The following is a 23,418-nucleotide window of genomic DNA, read 5'->3' as shown; positions in this document are numbered from 1 at the left end:
AAGAAACACTACACCACTAAGATACCCATGTACATGTCGAAATACTTCCCAAAGGTCAGTGAAGTCCACAACCACAACACCAGAGGGAGCTCCACAAATCATTCGGCTCAAACAAGGGACTAAACACGCTTAGCAATTATGCCACAATAATGTGGAACGCCCTACCCACAGCCGTAAAGGAATGTGAATCGCTACCCTCCTTCAAAACCACTCTCAAAGAGCACCTACGGGTGGCTGCAATTAGAAACAGGCCGCGGTAAATGTCAAATATATAATATATTTTTATATCTCTTTTTCTTACACAGTACAGTATATTTGTATGTCATAAATGTCTTGATTAATTGAAAATGGAGGACCCTTATGTAAACAAGACAAAAGTCTTTTTCTGGTCTGCATCCTATTAGCTTAGTTTGTATTGAGCCGTACTGTATTGTACCCATTCTGCAATCTGTTAATAAAGTTTTCAATAAATCAATCAACCATTGGTCTCGTCTCGGGACAAGAAAGTCTGACTCATTTGTTCCATGGTTGCCTACATACCATTACTTTCTGGAAAGACTGAAAATTATATATTGTGCAAAACATCACATAAGCTGATCACTTATTTTGAATGTAATGATAATTTGCACACAATTGTCAACTTTCTTATTGTATTTGCAAAATGTCACATCCATAAAGTAAATTTCTTCAACTCCATCTTAATTTAAATTTAATGTTGAATCTCTTAAATTTGTAACAAACAAGGAATGCAAGTCAGTAAAATGTTTTCAGAATCGTTTGTCTGAAGATGTGTCACTAAAATTACTTTCCTTTTTTGTTTCTGGTTATATGAACTGATCATTTTATTCAATATAAAAGCGTCCCACTAACACTGTTGTTCAGCACCAACTCTGTGATTTAGATGAGTAAATAAAATAAAAAAATCTCCCCATGAAGAAACTACATGGCGCAAGTTCAAGCAAAACGACCAGAGTATTTCTACCATGTCTTGATCAACCACATCAAGCTGCACACACGACACAAGATATTTTTTTATTCCTTTTGAACATTTTATTCAAAAAACAAAAGCAAAAAGAGTCATCGCAGAATTTCAAACCATCTGCATCAATGTTCCTCAAGGGATGCGTCTTCCCGTCAACTTGTTGGTCGGTAAGATCAGTGGATGGCTCTCCGGCTGTGGCTCAAAATCACAGCACGCAGGAGTTCCCTGGTGAGTGTTTGGCATTGGTCATGTTGCCAAAGCCACACCACTGATGTACACTAACCAACAGATCGAAGGAGAAAGAACAAGATAAAACAAACCAAAAAACAACACACATTTGGAACAAACGTCAAGGAAGCCATTAAGGGATGTTTCCTGTTGGTAGCATGCAGACCTCTGGAGGAGCCCAGGACGACCCGCAGCAGGCCCCCAACACATTAGGCCGCAGACCCTGATCGGAGCTTATTGTTCCATAATGCTGACGTCCAGAATCCCAGAGCTGTACTGTACTGTAGTCGAGAGAACAGTGGAGAAAGTGAAACCTAGTATATTCTCTCATTAGGCTAGGTTAGCGAATTAAGTGTTAAACCATGCGCTGTTTCCCTGGCGGACTCCAGATGCAACGTTGAGGGCCCAGGCATCACTGCCAGCGTTCAGGCTCCCCCACCCCTCCTCTACCTTCCTGACGGCGAGAACTAGAAACAAAAATCGACAACGTCATGAAAATTAGGATCCCTGTATCTACCCTGCGTTGTTTGTAGACATGAATTCTAAAAGGGTTTTCTAAATGAAAATAATGACTGGTGGCGATTACTACTGGGCCACAGAGGGGCAAATATTGTTGGCTGATGGTTCGTGAGCTCCTGCAGAGGAATGTGTACTTGAAGAAAAAATAAAGAAATGTCGTACTAAAGTGAAATATTGCTTTAAGGAAGGTCCAGCGGTGTCATATTTGAAATTCCTGGCAGCTTTTAGCCAGAGATTTGAAGAAAGCATGAGGAGAAAACCTCATTTCATTCAACGTCCAAAAAAAGTTCTAACAAAAAAGGGCCTCTTATGAGTTGAGGATTTTCCTTCTTGAAATATCTCTGGTCGCCACTGGTAACCACCGCTGGCCCCTCCCCCAAAGATTACAACGAGTAGAGCCCTCTGATGACCTCCGACCTTTGTGTGTGAACTTTGTACACTGAACAAATATAAATTAAAAACGACAACACTTTTAAGATACATATGGATTATCACGCGCACACTAATACTGAATACAAAATATACAAGTTGAGCACAATAATAATAATAAAAAAGAAAACATGTTTCAAATCTTAAATATTATTGGATCAGGTCAATCAATTGCAAATTAACCCACAAACCCCTATTATTGTACAATTTTCATGACAATGCTCGTCTTTTAAAATGTTGACATGTTGCGTCTTAAAAAATAAAAGTGAACAAATCAAATCTACAGAAGAATTTATAAAAACAAAAAATTAATAATGAGTGTTCCGAATAGTGGACAGTTTCTCTTCTAAGTTAGATGAATTTCGACAGATAAATACTGTCACGCCATCGAGTGAACGGATATCGGTGTTAAGTGCATCGTCGCCGTCTGATGCCGTGTATCCCACCCCGGCTCCCAGCACACCTCTCCAGTGTGACTGCAGCACGACGGGTTTCAAACCCACGTCCAAATACAGACGTTCAGCTTCCATTTGACACGAGAGCCATGTAGGAACTGTAGCCCCTTTGAAAGTAATCGTTACAGATTAACAACCTCTAATAAAACCATCGCCGAGTTATTTGGTTGCAAATCTTTTGCCAATCAATCCTTTGCCTGTAAGTCTGCAAACCTCAAGTGGTCATTCACAACACGGTTCATTTCCCCCGGCTGGTTTCTCCCTCGACATCAATAGTCAAATTGGACGCAAAAAAAAGTCACTGAAGACGCACCTCTCGGTACGTTCACTTCTAGTGACGGAAGGCTGATGATTTATACGGTCTCTGAACCTTTGGACTCGGCCCCATAATACTCAGAAGTCAACGACATTTCATACTGTGTTTGAGTGTTCAGATGGGAGAGTCCACTGTACAGCTGAAACACCAGGAAGCCCCATTTAAACCTGAAACACCAGGAAGTCATTCACATGTATTGAGGGACGCTGGTCTTCATCAGCAGGAGAGAAGTCATTTCACTAACGACCTCTTAAGGGCGAAAGACTTCAGTCATTGATCGCAAAAGGATTTGCAACCAAATAGCAGATATGACGACTTTATTTAAGTTCACGGTAATTTGTACAATTAATTTTAGTCACCTAAAATGTGGGGGCGGGGACTAAATGTAATGTAAAGATGTATAAAAGGGGCTAAAAATCACCTTATATGGATGTAAACGCCCTCAAATTAAAGCTGAACATCTGCACTTCAGTCATTGTTCTATTTCAGAGTACAGAGCCAACACAACCCTCCACTGTACTCGAGACTCAGACACAGCACAGCGTTTAGCAAACCATTGCACAAACGAATACAATGGTAGGTTTTGCTCCTCGATTCCTAGGTCAAGCGTCCACAGAATCTCGGGTCGACAGATTAGCTATCGATGAAGGAAAAGACCAAATAAGATGTGAACTATTAAATAAAAAAAAACAAATTTACGTCATCCACTCGATGCCACAGAACGCGCCAAAGAGTCCAGAGAGCGCACGGCGTCCTCCAACCTTCACACATGGAAGCCCCGACGGAGGTGATTTGATCCAGATGGTTTGAAACGGAAAAGGAAAATGCAATACAAAAGAAAATACAAAATATAAGAAAAAAGAAAAAGAAAAGAAAAGACAGAATTTTAATCGCTCCAAAGTCCGCCGGTCTGTTCTTGATACACTTCGATGACGTCCTCGTCCTCCATGCCGAGCTGGGGGGGGGGGGGGGGGGGGGGGGGGGGTAAAAAGGCAGAGAAAGAAAGTAAATCAGCTGTCTTGAGGAGGAAACAACAGACGCATGCATAGTGCACTCTCGACAGTTTACAGCATGTCTGTTAAAAATAAAAAGGACCCCTATTCTGAAAAATTGTCATTTGGTTGTTTTGTTTTTACAGAATGAAGGGTTGTCTGACACTGACAAAACGTGTAATATGTCAACTTCTGCAGTTTTTGCCGTTCAGAACCCTCCGCCTTGAAACAAGCCGCTCAGAATCGCAGCCACAATTAGTAGTTAGTAATGCCTCATATGTGTGGGCGGGAAGAGATCTTGGAAGGTTACAAAACGGCAGCGACGCAGCGTGCTTGTAAACCTTCTATTTTCTGCCTAAAATTTTACCCAAAATGTGTTTGACAATAGTCGTTTGATATGATATTGCTGGATCTCGAGTCATATTTGATCTGCAATGTCTAGTTTGACAGTGTGATCTGAATTTCGTTCCAACGGTGTTGAAAAACATCGTCAGGCTTGTGCACCATTTCTAGATGTACGATAATTATCATATTTGTATGATAAAATACAGAAATAGCCCATTGAGAACAGGACTGAAACAGATGGGTACAGAGGCTGCTAGAATGCATAAGGAGTGTTTTCAGCAAAAACTTTAAAAGCCCCTTTTCGCCCACAGGAACTATTCGGTGTGTTTCCACTGCAGGGACCAGGGTCTAACAGACATTCCAGGGACATCATTTTACCCCCCCAAAAAGCTGCTCTGGGGGTAGAACTTTTCCAAAGTGCAGGAACTTTGGGGGTGGTGCTTACAGCACTGAACATTCTGATTGGTCAAGCATTTTATTTCAAATGGCATTTTCAAAAATCTGCAGTTTTTGGTTAATTGATATACCTATGCATTACCCCCCCCCCCCCCCCCCCTAGCAAATCTTTTAGTTGCATCAATATACTGTGCTGTATGTTTGTAGGATCAATATTTAACAAAACATTTAGTGTCCATTTCATCAATAATATCTGCTTATAAACCAGGAAATGCGCATGTGAAATGCATATTATAAGCTGATAAATCTAGTGATCCTTTGCAGCAAATATCTTATTTACTTATTTCACTACCACACTACCAAATGGTTAACCGTTTTCACTGCGACAATACAGGTTAACCCTTTCACTGCCACACGACAAAGTGTTAACCCTTTCACTACCACACTACAGAAGGTTAACCCTTTCAATACCACACTACCGTTAACCGTCTGTAGTGTGGTCAGGGGCGTAATTTGCGGGGGGGTCCCCGGAAAATGTCCCCCGCATGATTTCAGAATGCAGTATTTGTTCCCCCCATGTTTTTACCCCCAAACCGTTGCAACTGCGCGGCCTGGCGGCCAGCACTGTGACTCGCTAGTCGCTACTACACAGTGCCGGCACTGCAGATTTACCCTACTCTTGGAATTCATTGCCAGATCCTCAAAGTCATACATAGGGGCGCTGTTTCGATAATGCAGTGTTATTAAAGCAGCGTGTAGCCGACGCATGAACCAGTTGGAAGCGTCAACGTGGAACTGGAAATCCGTTGGTAAAGAAATAGCGGCCTGGAATCATTTTTGGGACGCTCTCAATTCGCAGTAAAGGAATATATATCTGCGGTTTCCCTGGCGGATGGCGAACAAGCCAGCCGATTCTACTATGAGTCATGACATTTGACATAGTCTATGACATCATACTTAACTTAAACTTGAACACAGAGGCAGTTACAAGAACTATCCGAGCCCCCGGGAGGGTGGTCGAATACCTTTTGCGATGTATGCAGGGAACGAATTGCAGAGGGAAGTGGAGAGCTAGACCCCCGACAGGTAAGGTAAGCGATTTTAGATGTATCACTTTAAGTGTGCGGCTGTTGTCCGAATACTAGTGAATATTGAAAAATAAAGGCATGACATTTAGAGACGTCCCCGTCGTAGCGTTCTGGTGCGGGGATATGGGTCTCTTTGTGCGGGGGCGCAACAGCAACAGGTGGGGTAGGCTGGGCAGAGATGTATGCATCAAAACGATTACATTGTTTGTCTCGCATACATTCGATTTATAATGCGAGCACCTGCATTACAATCAAATGACTGATCTGTTATGTGTTATGGACCCGAGTCTCGAGAGGCACTTTATAATAGAAAAAAGACAGTGCAAGAGGCGCCACCGCCTGGGAAAATGCGTATTGCACACCTGGTATTAGAAAGGAAAAAAATTGGAAGGGGGGGCGCCCCTTCCTACCCCCCCCCCCCCCCCCCCCCCTGCGACGTCACTGAACACGCCCCCTAATATGTCCCCCCCACCGATAGGAACAAAGTTCCGCGCCTGAGTGTGGTAGTGAAAGGGTTAACCTTCTGTAGTGTGGTAGTGAAAGGGTTAAAAGAAGATTGTGTGAACTAAGCAGCTGAAGTATTTAGAATGGTGGCCAAACGAGGTGGCTGGTCTGGGTAACGTTAGAAGAATGTATAGCAGAGTGCACATTATTAGTTGATGAGTCTAGTATCTATGCACGAAAACCTTTTTCTTTATTTCAGCAAATCACTTAGTTACATCTATATTGTCTACATTGTCTTATGGTTGCAGGTTAAGTATTTAAAGATAGCTATTTTGTGCGGCTGGGTGGCACAGCAGACTAAACGCTCGTCACCAACGCGAGAGACACTGGTATCAAATCCGGCTGTCAGCGTTGCCTCCGGCTTGGCCGGCCATCATACTGGCTCAATTGGCAGAGTCAGTGGGAGGGAAGCCGGTGGGGTGGTATTCTGGTCGTTGTAAACAGCGACTCCTACAGGTCGGTCAGGGCGCCTGCACAGCGAGGGAGGGAGATAGCGAGGGTAGTGTGACCTCCCACGCGTTACACCTCGCCAATGAGAGTCCGCGCTGGCAGGTGAAAAGATGCCGCTGGCTGTCTCCTATGTCTCGGAGGAAGCATCTGATAGACTTCAGGGCTCCCTAGACCGACCAGTGGGGGGCACATGCGAGCAACGACCAGGAAGGGGAGGGGGGAATTGACATAACGACTAAATTGGGATGGGAGAAAAACAAAAACAGGAGAAAAAGTGGATAAAAAAAAAGATAGCTATTCTGTAATCTTATCAACCAGGTAATAATGCACAGGTCGAACCTAGTTCTATGCGTAGAAGTAGGGCTGACCTTCGATTTTTTTTGGCAATCGAAGCTTCGGGGCCGAGCTTCGATTTTAAAATTATATATATATTTTTCTTTTTTTAAATCTTATGTTGTGGGACTTGTACAGGACTTTGGTAAACTTTGTTGTTTTCATATGTGCTCTATAAATAAAGTGGATTGGATTAATGAATTAAGTAGCCCCTTTCGTGACTGTGACGCAGCCAACACGGCTGTGTGATTTAATTCAAGGTGGATCGCTGTTGTCGTTTGAACAACTTCAGATTTCATGGGAACTAACTACCAATCCCCCAAATCAAGAATGTTTAAGATGAATGAAGTAAGATTTTGATTATTTGAAATATGGCCTGTGTAGACTAAACTATGCACAGAATTATGTCAGTCTACAAGGTCCGGCAATGTAGACCTTGTAGACTCCACTACAGACCAATTATCAGTAAATGTTCATGCATTTTTAAGAAGGGCTACTTCCACAAAAAACAAAGAACTCACCAAAACATCTCAGTAGCACCTTATCTAAATGTTCTATTTCATATATGGAGATTCATATTTATTTATGTATTGCATGCATTTCTACATTTTATTTCCTATTTTGTTTATTCATCCCAGTATCTTTCTTTCTTATGTGTGGAATTCTACAAGGCATTTACATTCACATTTACATTTAGTCATTTATCCAAAAGCGACTTACAAGTTCTGTACGACAGGTCCTCTATCAGCTGAGTAACAATATTCATCAAAGTGTTGCGTGTTACAGTGTAGGTTAGTTTATTAGGACAAGTGCATGACAGTAAGGTTAGTTAGGGTTAGATATTTTTTATTTTATTTCAGATAATGGTTGAAGAAGTGCGTCTTTAGTCGACGGCGAAAGATTGGACGGGATTCGGCTGTCCTAACTGGGGTGGGTAGTTCATTCCACCATTGTGGGGCAAGGACTGAGAATAGGCGTGTAGGTGGTGTATATGTGTTTGAGGATGATATCCTTCAAACAGGCAATAGTGATGATATAATTTGGGCAGTGCTGAGCTGGGTTACTTTCCTCCAGTGTATTTGTCCCCCGGCCCCACCCAATGGCCCCATGCACACACACACACCGAAGTAAAAAAAAAAAAAGGTTTTATATATAAACTTCGATTTTTTTTTAATGTTCGAAGCTTGTGCCATCGAACGAAGCTTCGAAGTATTTAAGACAGCCCTACGTAGAAGTTGATAAAAAGTGGTCTATGCACGAAAACTATAATCTTCTGCAGATAGTTACAACAACATTGTGCAAGCTAGGCAGGGTTGTGATTATAGGTGAAGTATTTCAATTTCAAAGTCGATAGGGATCAAATGGGATAAGACCAACACCTGGCATCACTTTCCTTTCATAGCGGATTTGAAAATCAAATGCAAGCCTATTCCTTGAGATGAGAAAAGACAATAATTCAACAACAAGCGCCTGATGCGATGAAGACAAGAGTCTGGAACCCAACCTGAGCGCAGGGAGAGTGATTTGCACCCCAAACAATCTACAAAGCCCTGTTTGGAAATACTAGTCGTTGGGACGTGTGTGTGAGCTGCCAGTGCATTGTGCGGTCTGTTGTGCATTCCAGTTAAATATGAGGACCGATATATGGCAAAAGAGTCTGCAGGGAACATCTGTTACATTAACAGAGATCACAAATCTGATCAGAGTTGTCCATCGCATTCTAGTATAATTTCTGGTCAGTATAATTAGCATGTTAAAACAAGTCACAGAGCCATATTGTTTGTTTTGATCAGTATAATTCATCCCGTTAAAACAAGTCACAGTACCGTTTGTTCTGGTCAGTATAATTATCATGTTAAAACAAGTCACAGAACCAGGGCTGTACGTTAACTTTTTTTGCACATAGCACTGGTGCTACAGAGGTTGATAGTTTTGTAGCACAGGCCAAAATGTTGTAGCACAAAACGTGTTATATTTGTAACAGTCACAAATGTGCCTAATTTGCCTATTGTATTTGTGTTATCTAGTTGCAGTGCCATGTTTGGCTGTCATTTTCATGCTGACAAGTTGACGTCACACAGCCAGACACGTTACGTGTAAGGAATTATGGGATTTGGTGTTGGGTGTATGGATTCTACTAGGGGTGGGAATCATCAGTTTCATCACGATACAATATCGATTCTTTGGACAACGATACGATATTTGCCGATATCTGCCACGATACGATACGATGCAGGTGCCTGCAATCGATATGAGACGATATCATAAGCCCATTTAACACAATCAGTAACATTTAGATCAACTTAAAAAAGGTAACGAAAATATAATTTGAAAAATGTATTTAACTCTTCCAGACATTTAAATGAAACAATCTATTGTTTTTAATACAAATAGACCTCCTGTTCACTGTAAAGTGCCACGTTTTGATATATTGAGCTTTAAACTTCAAGTAAATTATTTTGGAACTCACAACATGCAACCTAAAACCCCTTCCTCTCCCAAACCGTTTCTACAATTGTTTTATGTTGCATGATGATCATTAATTCATTTATTATTATGTTTTTTATATTTGAATATCAACATTATCTTTCCATCCTCAGTAATCATAATATACTCCTGACTTCATCGTCTTTCCAAATGCACACACACACACACACACACAGAGAAAGGGAGAGTGCCCCCCCCCCCCTTTCCCATTCCTCAGTCCCCACTTTCTGCTGTTCTCTATGGCTCTGCCTCTGATCAGGATTACCTTGTTAGCTTACGCTAACGTAACGTTAATTTCGGGCGATGTGTGCATAAAGGAATGGCGACGATGCAATGCATGTTAGATGCATTGTGAGAAAAAAAAACAGCACAGACTTAGTTCGGGTCGCAAAATAGGTGCACGGCTGTGTAGCCCTGCTCTGCTTTAATGCCAGCAGACAGCACGGACTGGGCGGATACGACTTGCCGAGTTGCCACAGGATTTTCAAATAAGAGTATCGATATGAACCGAACTTTGCTAGCTGCCGGAGCCATAGATATTATGGCTGGAGCTGCGCTTGGGGCGGAAATTAGACCCGCCACAGGATTTTCAAAATAAGAGTATCGATATGAACCGAATGCCTATCGCACCAGTGCTACTGAAGTAAATCCATTCATCGCACAGACCGATGTTGCTGTAGCATGTGCAACATATATCGCACTGTGTACAGCCCTGCATATTGTTCGTTTTGGTCAGTATAATTCATCCCGTTAAAACAAGTCACAGTACTGTTTGTTCTGGTCAGTATAATTATCATGTTAAAACAAGTCACAGAGATATATTGTTTGTTTTAGTCAGTATAATTATCATGTTAAAACAAGTCACAGTGCTGTTTGTTCTGCAGTGGTCCAATAGACACGTAATAGGTCGGGGACCCCATTTGAGAAGATAATTTTGCTGTTAGATATGATCTAGTCATGAATTCAATAACTCTATACTGTAGGAGAGAGAGAAACCTATGATCAGAATAGTCACTCCGTCACATTCTCTTATTGTGCTAAACATCTAGCAAATACAATCTCAGTGAACTTAAACTATTCCCCATTTTTCCGGGGACCCCCTGGAACACTCTCAAGGACCCCCTGGAACCCTCTCAAGGACCCCTTGGGACACTCTCAAGGACCCCCTGGAACCCTCTCAAGGACCCCTTGGGACCCTCTCAAGGACCCCTGGGACCCACTCAAGGACCCCCTGGAACCCTCTCAAGGACTCCCTGGGACACACTCAAGGACCCCTTGGGACACTCTCAAGGACCCCCTGGAACCCTCTCAAGGACCCCCTGGAACACTCTCAAGGACCCCTTGGGACACTCTCATGGACCCCTTGGGACACTCTCAAGGACCCCCTGGAACCCTCTCAAGGACCCCCTGGAACACTCTCAAGGACCCCTTGGGACACTCTCATGGACCCCTTGGGACTCACTCAAGGACCCCCTGGAACCCTCTCAAGGACCCCACTTTATTGGATGACGGGGGGAGGGAGGCTGGGAGGGGAGAATGTCCTACCTCTTTAGGGGTCTGGTTGTCTGCAATTCTCTGACCTTCGAAGAGAAACCTTAGCGTATTCATTGGGACGCCCTGGAAGAGACACAAGCAGTCAACAACAAAGACAAAGACGTACAAACTAATAACAGTTTTCATCCACCTGTCAAACATTACATTTAGTCACTTAGTTGAACACTTTTATCCAAAGCAACTTACAAGTTCTGTACAAGTCAGCAGGAAGGGTACAACTCTGGCAGCTAAGGGTAAGTAAGTAGGATTGTTCGCCAAACAGTGTAGATCTTGAGTGCATAGTCGTGTAGCCATATTAGTTAAAGTTTCAAGTTTCTTTATTAGTTGTCATACAGAAATACAGGATACTTTTGTATGAAATGCTTCTTTGTTTTGCTCCCGAGAGTGTGCTAGGTAAAAATAGATAATTATAAAATAAGTATAATAAGTATAAAATAGAAAGTCAAGTACTTAAACAAGTGTAAACAAGACAAATTTTCAATATACCTTGGGATTCAATAGCTCAGTAGTCAAACAGTGTTGATGTTGAGTGCATAGTAGTGTAGCCATATTAGATCAGTAGTCAAACAGTGTTGATCTTGAGTGAGTAGTGTAGCCATATTAGATCAGTAGTCAAACAGTGTTGATCTTGAGTGAGTAGTGTAGCCATATTAGATCAGTAGTCAAACAGTGTTGCTCTTGAGTGCGTAGTAGTGTAGCCATATAAGTCAAACGGTGTTGATCTTGAGTACACAGTAGTGTAGGCATATTAGCTCATTAGGTAGTAATATAGGTCAGGTATGTTCCTCAGTAACAAATGAAAAGCCTCACGGTCAGCTCTGTGTCGTGGTGAGGCTCCTCCTACCTGTCTCTGGCTATACGACTCCTTGAGCTTCTTTAAATGCGTCGTCATTTTCACTTTGAAGTGGATTTCGCTGTTGTCCTAAACGGCAAAGACGGGAATTGATTAGTTCACGTTAAAAAGGAACAAGCGGACATATTTTGTCGGTTGGAGTTTAGCAACTTAAGTCTTATTGTACTGTGGATTTCTCCAGACCTCTCTTGTAGGCCTTTCACACCGGCCGGAGCCGGTTCCCGAACGCAATCTCGAACCGGCCGGCGCGTTCACACCGGGAATAAATGGTTTGGAACATGACAGAGGCTTTAGTTCGGCCCTCTAAGAAAACACTGAGCACCGATTTTTCATGTTCCGAACCAATTATTACGTTCGGGAACCGGCTCCGGCCGGTGTGAAAGGCCTATGGTAGAGCCTGAGGTGTTGCCAGCGGTAGCAACCCCCCTCCCTCATCCACACTCAACTCCCAACCCACACACATCAGACCAAAGCGAAACATTTAAACAAAGTGCAACACCAGGGGAAGTTACCATCTGGACTTTTACTTTTAAAGGTGCTATGCATTATAAATGTCATTTTTCAGTCTCTAGCATTGTATTATAGTAATAGGAGTTCGTATCAATGTGTTTTGGGGCCTAAATACTATATTGGCGAATTCCTCAGCTACAGCCCATCCCCTCTTTGCCTCTAGTAAATCAGGTCATGTTGATTTGACGACCTGGTGCACGTCACAGGGCGCTGTTTATAGCGCACGGTGATGTGATTGGCTCTGTGGTTTTAGTAATGCCCGCCTCCATTCTTGCTACCTGCAGGGTGGAAGGCTTGTCCAGAAGATCACTAATCAGCTGAAGCCTGATGCGGTTCCCTCGGTCTTCGACAGACAGACCGGCGTTAGCTCTCGGGACTCGGGAGCGATCGCTAGCTACTTAGCACCAGCCGGGGCCGGCGTTAGCAACCGGGAGCGTCGTTGAGCATTCAGCCTGCTGGCTACCTAGATCCACTTCAACCAGCGTCGCGGAGCATTCAGCCTGCTGGCTACACAGCTTGTCGGTGTGCTAATAGCCTCTGCAAGCTAACGGTAGCTGGCTAAACAGCTTGTCGGTGTGCTGGAGCCTTTGCAAGCTAACGGTAGCTAGCTACACAGCTTGTCGGTGTGCTAATAGCCTCTGCAAGCTAACGGTAGCTGGCTAAACAGCTTGTCGGTGTGCTGGAGCCTTTGCAAGCTAACGGTAGCTGGCTACACAGCTTGTCGGTGTGCTGGAGCCTCTGCAAGCTAACGGTAGCTGGCTCCAGGCTATTAGCACATCGACAAGCTGCTGGAGCTCCCGACGCTCGGCTGGTTGAAGTGGATCTAGGTAGCCAGCAGGCTGAATGCTCCGCGACGCTCCCGGTTGCTATCATGTGCAGGTCCTCTTCTCAGACCTGTGTGGCAAAGCACTGCACACGCATCATGCAAGCTACACATCGCTGCATGTTGATCAATGGTGGCCCACTCGGTGCATCACAGTGGGCTACTATTGTGCTAACAACAACCGCGGTGTCCGGCTTGTCGGCCGGCATGAGTGCTCGATTTGGGGTGGTTCTCTCCTCCTTGTGTGCCCCCGTTCTCGCGGGTGTCCTGCCGGGGAGCTTGTGGACGCGACAACAGCAGCGTTAGTTAGCTCATAGCTATTGTGTACCACTAGCGTTACGGCGGGCTCGAGCACCCTACGGCTGCCGCCGTTGTCGCGTCCATGGGCTCCCCGGCAGGGTACCCGTGGGGACGGGGGTGTACAGAGAGGAGAGAACCATTTTGTGTCGGGCGTGCATGCCGGCCAGCGAACAGGTGTTCTGCAAAATCCTACTCCCTGCAGAATTCTACTGCCGAGCGCTCCTGCGCTTGCGCACGCATGCGCATGACCCACAATCCCTTTCCACTCGTTTTCAGCTACAAAATTCTGCTGCCGAACGTCTTGTTTGACTTGTTGATGGTGACGCAATATCTTAAAACATATTTGTACATACATAACTTATTACTGTATAAGCATGTAAATATTTGCATGCAATTGGCTTTGCAGCAGAATGTATAAAGCATGTATAAAGTAAATGATAAAATGTCGTACACCAAAATGTGACGATGACGACATCCAGCTGACACGCAGCTGTACCCTGGTCTGTATAGCAATGGAGAACAGGTGGACCGCATATTTGTACATACATAACTTATTACTGTATAAGCATGATAGACAGTACTGCTACATCTCTATATTTATGACATACCATATTTGTATTGCTACAGTACTGCTCAGTACTGCTATGATGGAGACCAGAGAAAGACTTTCGTCTTGTTTACATCAGGGTCCCCCAATTTCAATTCATGGTAACATATTATATATATATAGATAGACAGTACTGCTACATCTCTATATTTATGACATACCATATTTGTATGTAACCTGAAACCTAATCTCTGACGGGGAGATGGGCGGAGCTATTTGGTGGGTGGCTGTCACTCAAAGCATTCTGCTAGTATGGGTGGAGCCAAGCCAATAATAGCCTGCTTTCATGAGGCTGAAAAATTCTGGTTTTGAGTACAAGATTAGAAATATAAAACAATGATTATTTTTGGAATAAAAATTACAGATGTGTTACATAGACTCACAGGAAGTGTGTAAAGTTGCCCAAATAGTGCTAGGAATAGCAGTGCATAACCCCTTTAAAACAACATTGTTCAATATTACACTTACTGTACACAAAGGGAAGACTCTACCCATAGGACACATCCTTTCATTTATATATCTTGAAGACTTGGGATGGTGGATACCTTGGGATGTCTAGTTTCATATAGTACCACTACCTTCGCTCTAGCTTCACAGATCAGCACTACACTACAGCCTCTGAAAGAAGCAGTGTTGGCACACACCCTCCTGCAGGTCTCTGGGGGTTTAAGATCTGCACTACAGCCTCTGAAAGAAGCAGTGTTGGCACACCCTCCTGCAGGTCTCTCCAAAGCTGCAGTAGGCAACTTTGGAGAAATGAGCAAGAGTGAGTTTACCTGCCCAGAACAGAAAAAGCCCTGCATCACTTTTCAAGCCTATGCAGGCGTGCACTGTGCACACGCAACAAAGACTCGCAGAGGCACCAGCAGCAGTTTAAGCTGACTTAAAATAATTCAACTAAGACCACCATTGCTTTCCTCGTGTATACATTTTTTTTAAACCACACACACAATCAGAGGCTGGGATATATATATATATATTAGGGATGCTCAATATTGGCTTTTTTACCAATACAGATATACCGATATTGTCCAACTCTTAATTTCCGATATCGATAGTTCAAGTTTCTTTATTAGTTGTCATACAGTACAGAATACTTAGTTTTATACAAAATGCTTCTTTCTGTTACGCTCCACTGGCTCCAGACTGTGCTAGACAAAAATAGATATCAACCGATACCGATATATGCAGGGTTTCCCCCCCCAAAAAACGGAATAATTTCAGGTAATTAACATTACATATATCTTGTCATGGAATTAACACAACATTATGCATACTTTTGACAATAAATAAAATCAGAATTTATTCTTACTTGCTTGCCTGGGTAAATAAAGGTGAAATAAATGTTAAAAAAAAATTAAACGTTTTTTTTTGGGAAAACCGATACCGATCATTTCCTATATCACATTTTAATGCCAATATCGGTAGGCCGATAATATCGGACATCCCTAATATATATGTCTGTTTTTTTTTTTTTTTTTTGAACGCTACTGGTACCTCTGTGATGCGTGCACAATATCACAAAACATAACATTGTGATACTCAAGTGTATGGATATCTTCTCGCGCCAGGTACTCTCCGCAACTTTTGCCCAATAGAAAACCAAAAGAAGAGAGTAGAAGCGAGTGGAGAAGAGCCGATGATGCCATGCAGTGGAAAGGAGAAGGAGTACAAAGGATGTGCAGGGATGCAAACCTGTCACCTTTCAGTGAAAACCACAACTTTTAACCCTTTCACCGCCACACTACAGAAGGTTAACCCTTTACACTAGAGACACTGCTGTCGTGTGGCAGTGAAAGGGTTAACATTCTGTGTATTGTCGCAGTGAAAGGGTTAACCGTTTGGTAGTGCGGCAGTGAAAGGGTTAATCAGGGCTCATCTATCCATGCCTCTGATCATTTCCAACATTATTATTGAATCTGATGCCGTTTCGACCTCGTTGTAATATTCCTCCTGCTGCGCGTTAGTTCAGCCCTTTCTCACATATTCGGGCAAAAGCTGTGAAAAGTGGAGCAATCATCAGTCTAATCTACAAGAGGACGTTGACTAGATTCATTATGACAAGACTAGACTGCCTGTAAGCTAAAGGTGGCGTTTGGCCTACCTATTGATTAAAAGTAGGGATGTCCGATATTATCGGCCTACCGATATTATCAGCCGATATCGGCATTCAAATGTGATATCGGAAAATATCTGTATCGGTTTTCAATTTTTTTTTATTTTTTTATTTTTACATTTCTAGAACCTTTATTTACCCAGGCAAGCAAGTAAGAACAAATTCTGATTTTATTTATTGTCAAAAGTATGCATACTGTTGTGTTAATTCCACAACAAGAGATATGTAATGTTAATTACCTGAGATTATTCCATTTTTTGGTGGGGGAAACCCTGCATATATCGGTATTGGTTGATATCGGTATATATCGGTATCGGAAATTAAGAGTTGGACAATATCGGTATCGGTAAAAAAGCCAATATCGAGCATCCCTAATTAAAAGGCCATGTATGAACTACAGCCACTGACGTGTGGGTGTAAGAATATTGTAGTGATTCATATAATTAAGGACAAATATATTGCTTCACATTAATAAACATATTTGGACAAATGTACTTTAACTGAATATGTTATTGTAATTCTGCCTTACTGATCATTTTTATCTGACAGTATTTACTCAGAGGACTCGTGTGTCTATATTTTCACATTTGTTGTTTACTGTTATTGCAAAATTGGCCTTACATTTTTATTAAACTATGGCATTGAATGGTCTTAAAAAGTCTTAAATGTAACGTTCTGATACCTGTAGACAGCCTGGTGTGTGTGTGTGTGTGGACAAAGAAATAACACAAACCATGCTACATGCATGTTGTAATGTATTAGGTAGTAGAGGCACATAACAAAAACGACTGAGACAACAGTGTCCTGTTGTATGGTAGTTTTCTTACATGTGTTTTCATAGTCTGTGCCCCACCTAATCACAATGTGAAAAAGCGGACATGTGGAATATTCCCACGTTGAGAAGCGCAAATCCACATTTCAAAGCAGATATTTCACCCCCGACTTAATAAGTTTGCATCCCTGAATGTAAATAGCACTGAACGTCGTCACAGAGGGAAGTCATACCCACTGCAACCTTCTGCATTCTTACCTGGCCGATCACTTTGAGTTTTATGTATTCTCCATCCTTCTTATTATCACCCCCATCCTGGCTGGATGGTTTTGTCTCCTAAAAATGATATGAGCAGCAAACAACACTTGATTGATTGAAAACTTTATTAACAGATTGCAGAATGGGTACAGTACAGTACAGCTCAATACATACAATTGATGCAGACCAGAGAACGACTTTAGTCTTGTTTACATCAGGGTCCCCCATTTTCAATTCATCAGGACATATATGACATACAGATAGACAGTACTGCTACATGATACATCTATACATTTATGACATACCAGATTTGCAAATACAGTACTGTCTGTGATACAAAAAGTGTCCAGAAAAAGAGTGTATATACATTTGACGTAGAAACTATCTGTATACAGATACAGTGGATAGTACACAACTGTTTCCTTAGCAAAAAAAAATACGTTAACGCTACGTTTAAAGAAGACCCAACACTGGATTGACCGGTAGATAATTATACTGACATTCATACATACAGCTAGACGCTTTTTGTTTTGTACTGATGAGGAAGCTTGCTCGTTTATTCGAACTGGCAAAAAAACGATAACATTGCAGCGTTAACTACGGTTAGCTAAACCGTTAGAAGCTCTCATCTAGGGGCCTAGCGAAACTAGCATGTCAGCTAGCTAGTAGCTAAGGAGCAATAAACCACTCATTTGTGTCTTTTTACGTTTCCCACAGACACTAAAGGTATTCATTCTTAAAGCTGTACACCTTACCGTGTCCGACATGATGTTCCCCTGAATGGATTTTAAGTGTTTTGTTGACTTTGAATCTGCCAATATATCCAGCTCCTAGATCAAGCTCGATAGCTTGTTGTTGTGAGGAACTGACCCGGAACCGGAAGTAAAGCACGTTTGTCACGTTTTCAAAATAAGAGTTAGCAAGTATGCCATTAGGATGGGTTGCCACTGGTATGTTTTTTTTTATTTTTTTTTTATGTTTGCGTGTTTTCAACGTCCACTTACACAGACTCAAGGCTAGTTTAACATGTCTCAACAAATGCGCATGTTTGTATTAATTAATGATTGTGCCATTATTGCTATCAAATGTAATGATTGTGAAATATTTCTGTAATGAGTTGTATGTGTATGTATTGTAATAAATACGTGAGTTATACCAGTAGCAGGATAAACTGCTATTTAGCAGGGAAACTGCTATTTGTCCAAATGCCTGAAATAACCAACTGTACAACCGATTTACATGGAATACCACTTTATTTCATTTCGTTATGTGTGTCATGTGCCCTGATCAGGCGTTCCTAGTGTGATGTGTCATGTCTAGATGTAGTCCTCTGTCCTAGTGTGTAGTCCCCATTGTTTTTCCCCAGGTGTATCCAATTACCATTAACCCAGGTGTGTGTCGTCTCGTCATCCCCTTGTGTATAAGTAGTCTGTCATCCCTTCCGTCTGGTGCTGATCCTGTCTGTATAGTCCTGTGTTTGTCTGTCTATTATTTGATGTTCATTTCAGTTACGAAAAACCATGGTAACTATTAATTAAAATATTCTTTATTTAGATACTTTGGCTGCCGTCTCCTTATTGTGTAACATTGACAAGTTAACGAGCCTTCCTGTAGTCAATGGTTACGTAATATGGGGGCTCGGCCAAACGACTCAGAGCAAGCATTTGGTGATGGCCGCTGGGCTTGATCCACACTGTGAGGTATGGTTGGCATTGTCGTGTGTGTGACCCATGTTTTAGACCCCCTTGGCAAATACTTCTCCAATAGGGAGCGTTCTCAACCAGCTAGGGCAGTTGGACCATTTTATATATGGTACCTTCCATCGCCTGGGGACACACCACATGCGGTCGGGGTATTAGAAGGACCCTGTCAGGCTCCTCCTAGGCCGGCGTGTGTATAGTGGTTACTTATATAGGGGTACTATAGTGAGGGTTGAGAACGTTTGGGGATGGGATGGGTTTTTTTTTTTTTTTTTTTTTTTTTTTTTTTTTTACACATGACAGTGGTTGATTTGCGAATACCTCTAGGTGTGGAGGCGTTAGGCGGTCGTGCCAGCGCTTGTTTATATATCGTACATACAGTACCAGGGTTGGTAGTGGAGCGGTGGCCGAAGTAGGTAGGGACCAGGACTATACAGACGCTAGGGTGAAGCCGTTTTTCTTTTGTTTGTTGTGGTTAGTTAGGGGTTGATTGTTTTCGTTTGTTTTGATATATGGTGGTTGTGGTTGTAGGTATCCCTCGTTTTCTCCTTCCCTGTTTCTTCCCGGTTCAGAAATGCCAGTGACAGTGGCAGACTTTGTGCGCAGGCCGACAGTGGGGTTGTTAGGCGTGTGCACGAAGGATGAACTGGCGGGAATAGCGGACCATTATGGGGTTAAGCTGGCCCCGGGTAGAAAAGCACAGCAGCGGGGGATATTGGTAGAGGCTCTGACCACCCAAGAGGTGGTGCATGACGACACCGATGAGGAGTTAGACCAAGTCTCTGATGGCTCTCTGGGGCTGCGCAAGTTGGAGTTGGAGCTTAGGTTTGAAGAGCTCAGGTTCAAGCGTGAGGAGGCGGACCGTGTGCGCGCGGAGGCGGAACGTGTGCACACTCGAACTCAGGAGGCTTGGGGCAGAGGTGCGCCCACACGTTGAGGATAGGTTCGATGTGGCCAAATATCTCCGTCTCGTGCCGCAGTTTCTGGAGAAAGATGTGGATAAATATTTTTCCATGTTTGAAACTGTGGCCACGACACTGAGATGGCCGGCCGAACACTGGACGTTGCTGCTCCAGAGTGTCCTTACGGGAAAAGCCCAGCATGTGTATGCGTCCCTGTGCCCGAATACCCAAGACTACGGGGCGGTCAAAGCTGCGATTCTCAGGGCGTATGAGCTGGTGCCTGAGGCGTACAGGCAGCGGTTCAGGGCTCTGAGAAAGGGCAGCTCGCAGACTTATGTGGAGTTTGCGTACGAGAAAGAGCTGTTGTTTGACCGGTGGTGCGCGTCGGAGAAAGTGGACACCCTGGCTAAAATGCGGGAGCTCATCCTCTTGGAGGAATTCAAGTCGTATTGTTTGCCCGATAATGTGGCGATGTATATCAACGAACGGAAGGTGGCTAAATGCTCGGTGGCTGCCGGTCTGGCGGATGAGTTTGTTTTAACACACAGGGTGCTGTTTGTCAAGCCTGGCTGTCCTGGTGGGGAGGACAGACCGGGGTGGAGCTCCGGTGGTAAACTGGGGGCCTCTGGCAATAGCGAGCAGTTAACACATGCGGACGCAGGTGGAGTTGGTGAGCGAGGTCTGGGGGGGGACACTCGTGTCTGTTTTCATTGCGGAAGAAAAGGGCATATAAAAGATAATTGCTATGCTCTCCTTCACAGGGTTAACAGTCCTACCACACAGATGACACAAATATCGTTGGTTGCGACGCCCACTGCTGTGGGTGAAGGCATGGCGGCAGCCTATTTACCTTTTATTAGTAGAGGGTTGGTATCATTTTACAAAGGTGGTAGGAAGGTCCCTGTGACTATCTTACGGGACACTGCTGCGTCTCAATCGGTTATCCGTAGGAATGTGTTACCTCCATACTCATAGCCAAGCTCAGGGACCTGGGCTTGGGCTATGACCTCTGCCAGTGGGTCTTGGACTTCCTGACTGGCAGACCCCAGGTGGTGAGAGCAGGCAACTGCACCTCCTCATCCATCACCCTCAACATAGGGGCCCCCCAGGGCTGTGTTCTGAGTCCCCTCCTCTACTCCCTGTACACACACGACTGTGTGGCTCAGCGGAGTAGCAATACAATCATCAAATTTGCTGACGACACAGTGGTGGTGGGCCTGATCTCTGCCAACGACGAGAGGGCCTACCTGGAAGAGGTCAAGGTCCTGGCGGGATGGTGCCAGGAAAACAGCCTCTCCCTGAACGTCAGCAAAACAAAGGAGATGATTGTGGACTTCAGGAGGTCGGGGGTCAAGGACTACAGCCCCCTCAGCATCGACGGGGCACCGGTTGAGAGAGTCAACAGCTTTAAGTACCTCGGAGCCTACATGTCCGAGGACTTGACATGGACCACACACATTGACAGTGTTGTGAAGAAGGCACGACAACGCCTCTACTTCCTCAGGCGCCTAAGGAAGTTCCAAGTCAGTCAGAAGATCCTTAAGAACTTCTACTCATGTACAATAGAGAGCATCTTGACCGGCAACATCACCTCCTGGTTTGGGAATAGCACTGCACAAGACCGAAGCAGACTACAAAGAGTGACACGTTCAGCCGAACGCACAATTGGAGGGGGGCTCCCCACCCTCCAGAACATTTACAACAAGCGTTGCAAGGGCAAGGCTAAGAGAATCATTAAAGACTCCAGTCACCCGAACAACTGCCTCTTTGAACTGCTGCGGTCAGGCAAGCGATACCGGAGTCTCAAGGCGAGCACAGAAAGACTCAGAAGAAGCTTCTATCCCCAGGCCATCAGGCTGCTAAACGAACAATGAATGAACACTACACAACAACAACCACCAAACGCACATAGCACACACATCCACACGCACACACTCACTTTAAACAAACACACTGTAGCACCCACTCCACACACTTTATAGCACACCCCCACTTTAAACAAACACACTGTAGCACCCACTCCCCACACTTTATATTTATGGATGAAGGATTGCACTACAACTCGTACACCTTACTGTAAATTGTACCTAAAATTGTACCTCATCCCATTTCTGCTTTGCACTAGATAGTACTGTACATTAGTACACTGCATAGTATTGTATATTATATGGTAACTCAGAACATTGTACATATGTCTATACCGAACACTGTGACCTCATTTTTCTTCTTCTAAATTACATGCTATATTATGTTATTATGTTATTTGATACTATCTTGTCTAGCACAGTCTCTGGAGCGTAACAGTAAGAAGCATTTTGTATGAAAGTATTCTGTACTTCTGTATGACAACTATTAAAGAACTTGAACTTGAACTTGATAACAGATCAAAAGCACATGCTGGGATAAGGGTCAGAGCTTTTGGTAGACATGTTATGAGAATGCCGCTACACAAGATTCATTTGGAGTCGGGCCTGGTGTCGGGACCGGTCGTTATCGGGGTCGATAGCCGTTTCCCGATCGAGGGGGTGTCATTGATCCTCGGTAATGACCTGGCAGGGGGTAAGATGTTAATAACATCAGATGTCATTTGCGTTTCAGCGGGGCCTGTTGGTGCGGACGTTCTGGCGTGTGTGCATACGGGAGTTGGTCCATCAGATGCACGTACGACGGCCATGACGGGTGGTGCTGATTTATTTGACATGGGGTTGTCGGGCAGTGACGCGGTGCCTGACGGTACTGCCAATTCCATCCCTATCCTAGAACGCCGGTGCCAGCCTCAGTAGTGGCTGCACCTGTTATTGTGCCCTCTACGTCAGCGTCGGCTTGTGTGTTGGCCCCATCTAGTGTTGATGTGAGTGATGACAATGTGAGTGATGCCAATGCTGTGAGTCTTCTCTTTCCAGTGGGAGCGAGGGAAATGGAGGAGGCCGTCATTGTTCCGTCTGAAGCAGTGGTGGGAGCGAGGCTGGACGTTCCTCCGCATGGGAGGTGGCTCTGTGTTGGAGCTGTCTTGTGGCCTATTGTGTTTCTCTTTGTTAATTTTGTTCTGTTTTCTAGGGGCGGGTCGGGCTGGTGAGGAGTGGGGCTGGGGCTGCCCATTCGTCCTGCCTGATTACCTGATCGATTGAGGACGTTATTGACAGATTGCAGAGTGCAGCGCCGATCGATGTCACATTGTTCTAGTGCAGCGGCAATATCGTAGTCTATGAAGTTAGTCTGAGACGTGTTTAGAAGTGGCCACTATTTTTCCCTTTATTTATTTTGTGTGGTATTTTTTCTCTTTTGTTGTTTATGTCCATTTCCCCATTTTTATTCTGGGGTTATGGCCATAAATTAAAGGGGGGGGGGTGTTATGTGTGTCATGTGCCCTGATCAGGCATTCCTAGTGTGATGTGTCATGTCTAGATGTAGTCCTCTGTCCTAGTGTGTAGTCCCCATTGTTTTTCCCCAGGTGTATCCAATTACCATTAACCCAGGTGTGTGTCGTCTCGTCATCCCC

At 43.9% G+C, this 23,418-nt stretch overlaps 1 protein-coding gene across 1 annotated transcript; it reads right to left on the bottom strand.

The window, feature by feature from the left end:
* Nucleotides 1–1,041: 1,041 nt before the first annotated feature.
* On the bottom strand, nucleotides 1,042–18,187 carry sumo1 (small ubiquitin like modifier 1). Its single transcript, XM_084320662.1, has 5 exons — nucleotides 18,073–18,187; nucleotides 17,318–17,395; nucleotides 11,923–12,000; nucleotides 11,070–11,141; nucleotides 1,042–3,884 (listed from the first exon to the last, which is right to left on the bottom strand). The coding sequence occupies exons 1-5, from the start codon at nucleotides 18,082–18,084 to the stop codon at nucleotides 3,816–3,818; spliced, it is 309 nt and encodes a 102-aa protein (XP_084176788.1). The 5' UTR covers nucleotides 18,085–18,187; the 3' UTR covers nucleotides 1,042–3,815.
* Between the last annotated feature and the right edge of the window lie 5,231 nt (nucleotides 18,188–23,418).

The sequence above is a fragment of the Notolepis coatsorum genome, assembly GCF_963971535.1.
Source record: "Notolepis coatsorum genome assembly, chromosome: 1".
NCBI classification, from domain to species: Eukaryota; Metazoa; Chordata; class Actinopteri; order Aulopiformes; family Paralepididae; genus Notolepis; species Notolepis coatsorum.
Note: the sequence above shows the minus strand (reverse complement) of the source record. Positions and strands in the feature narration are given on the sequence as shown.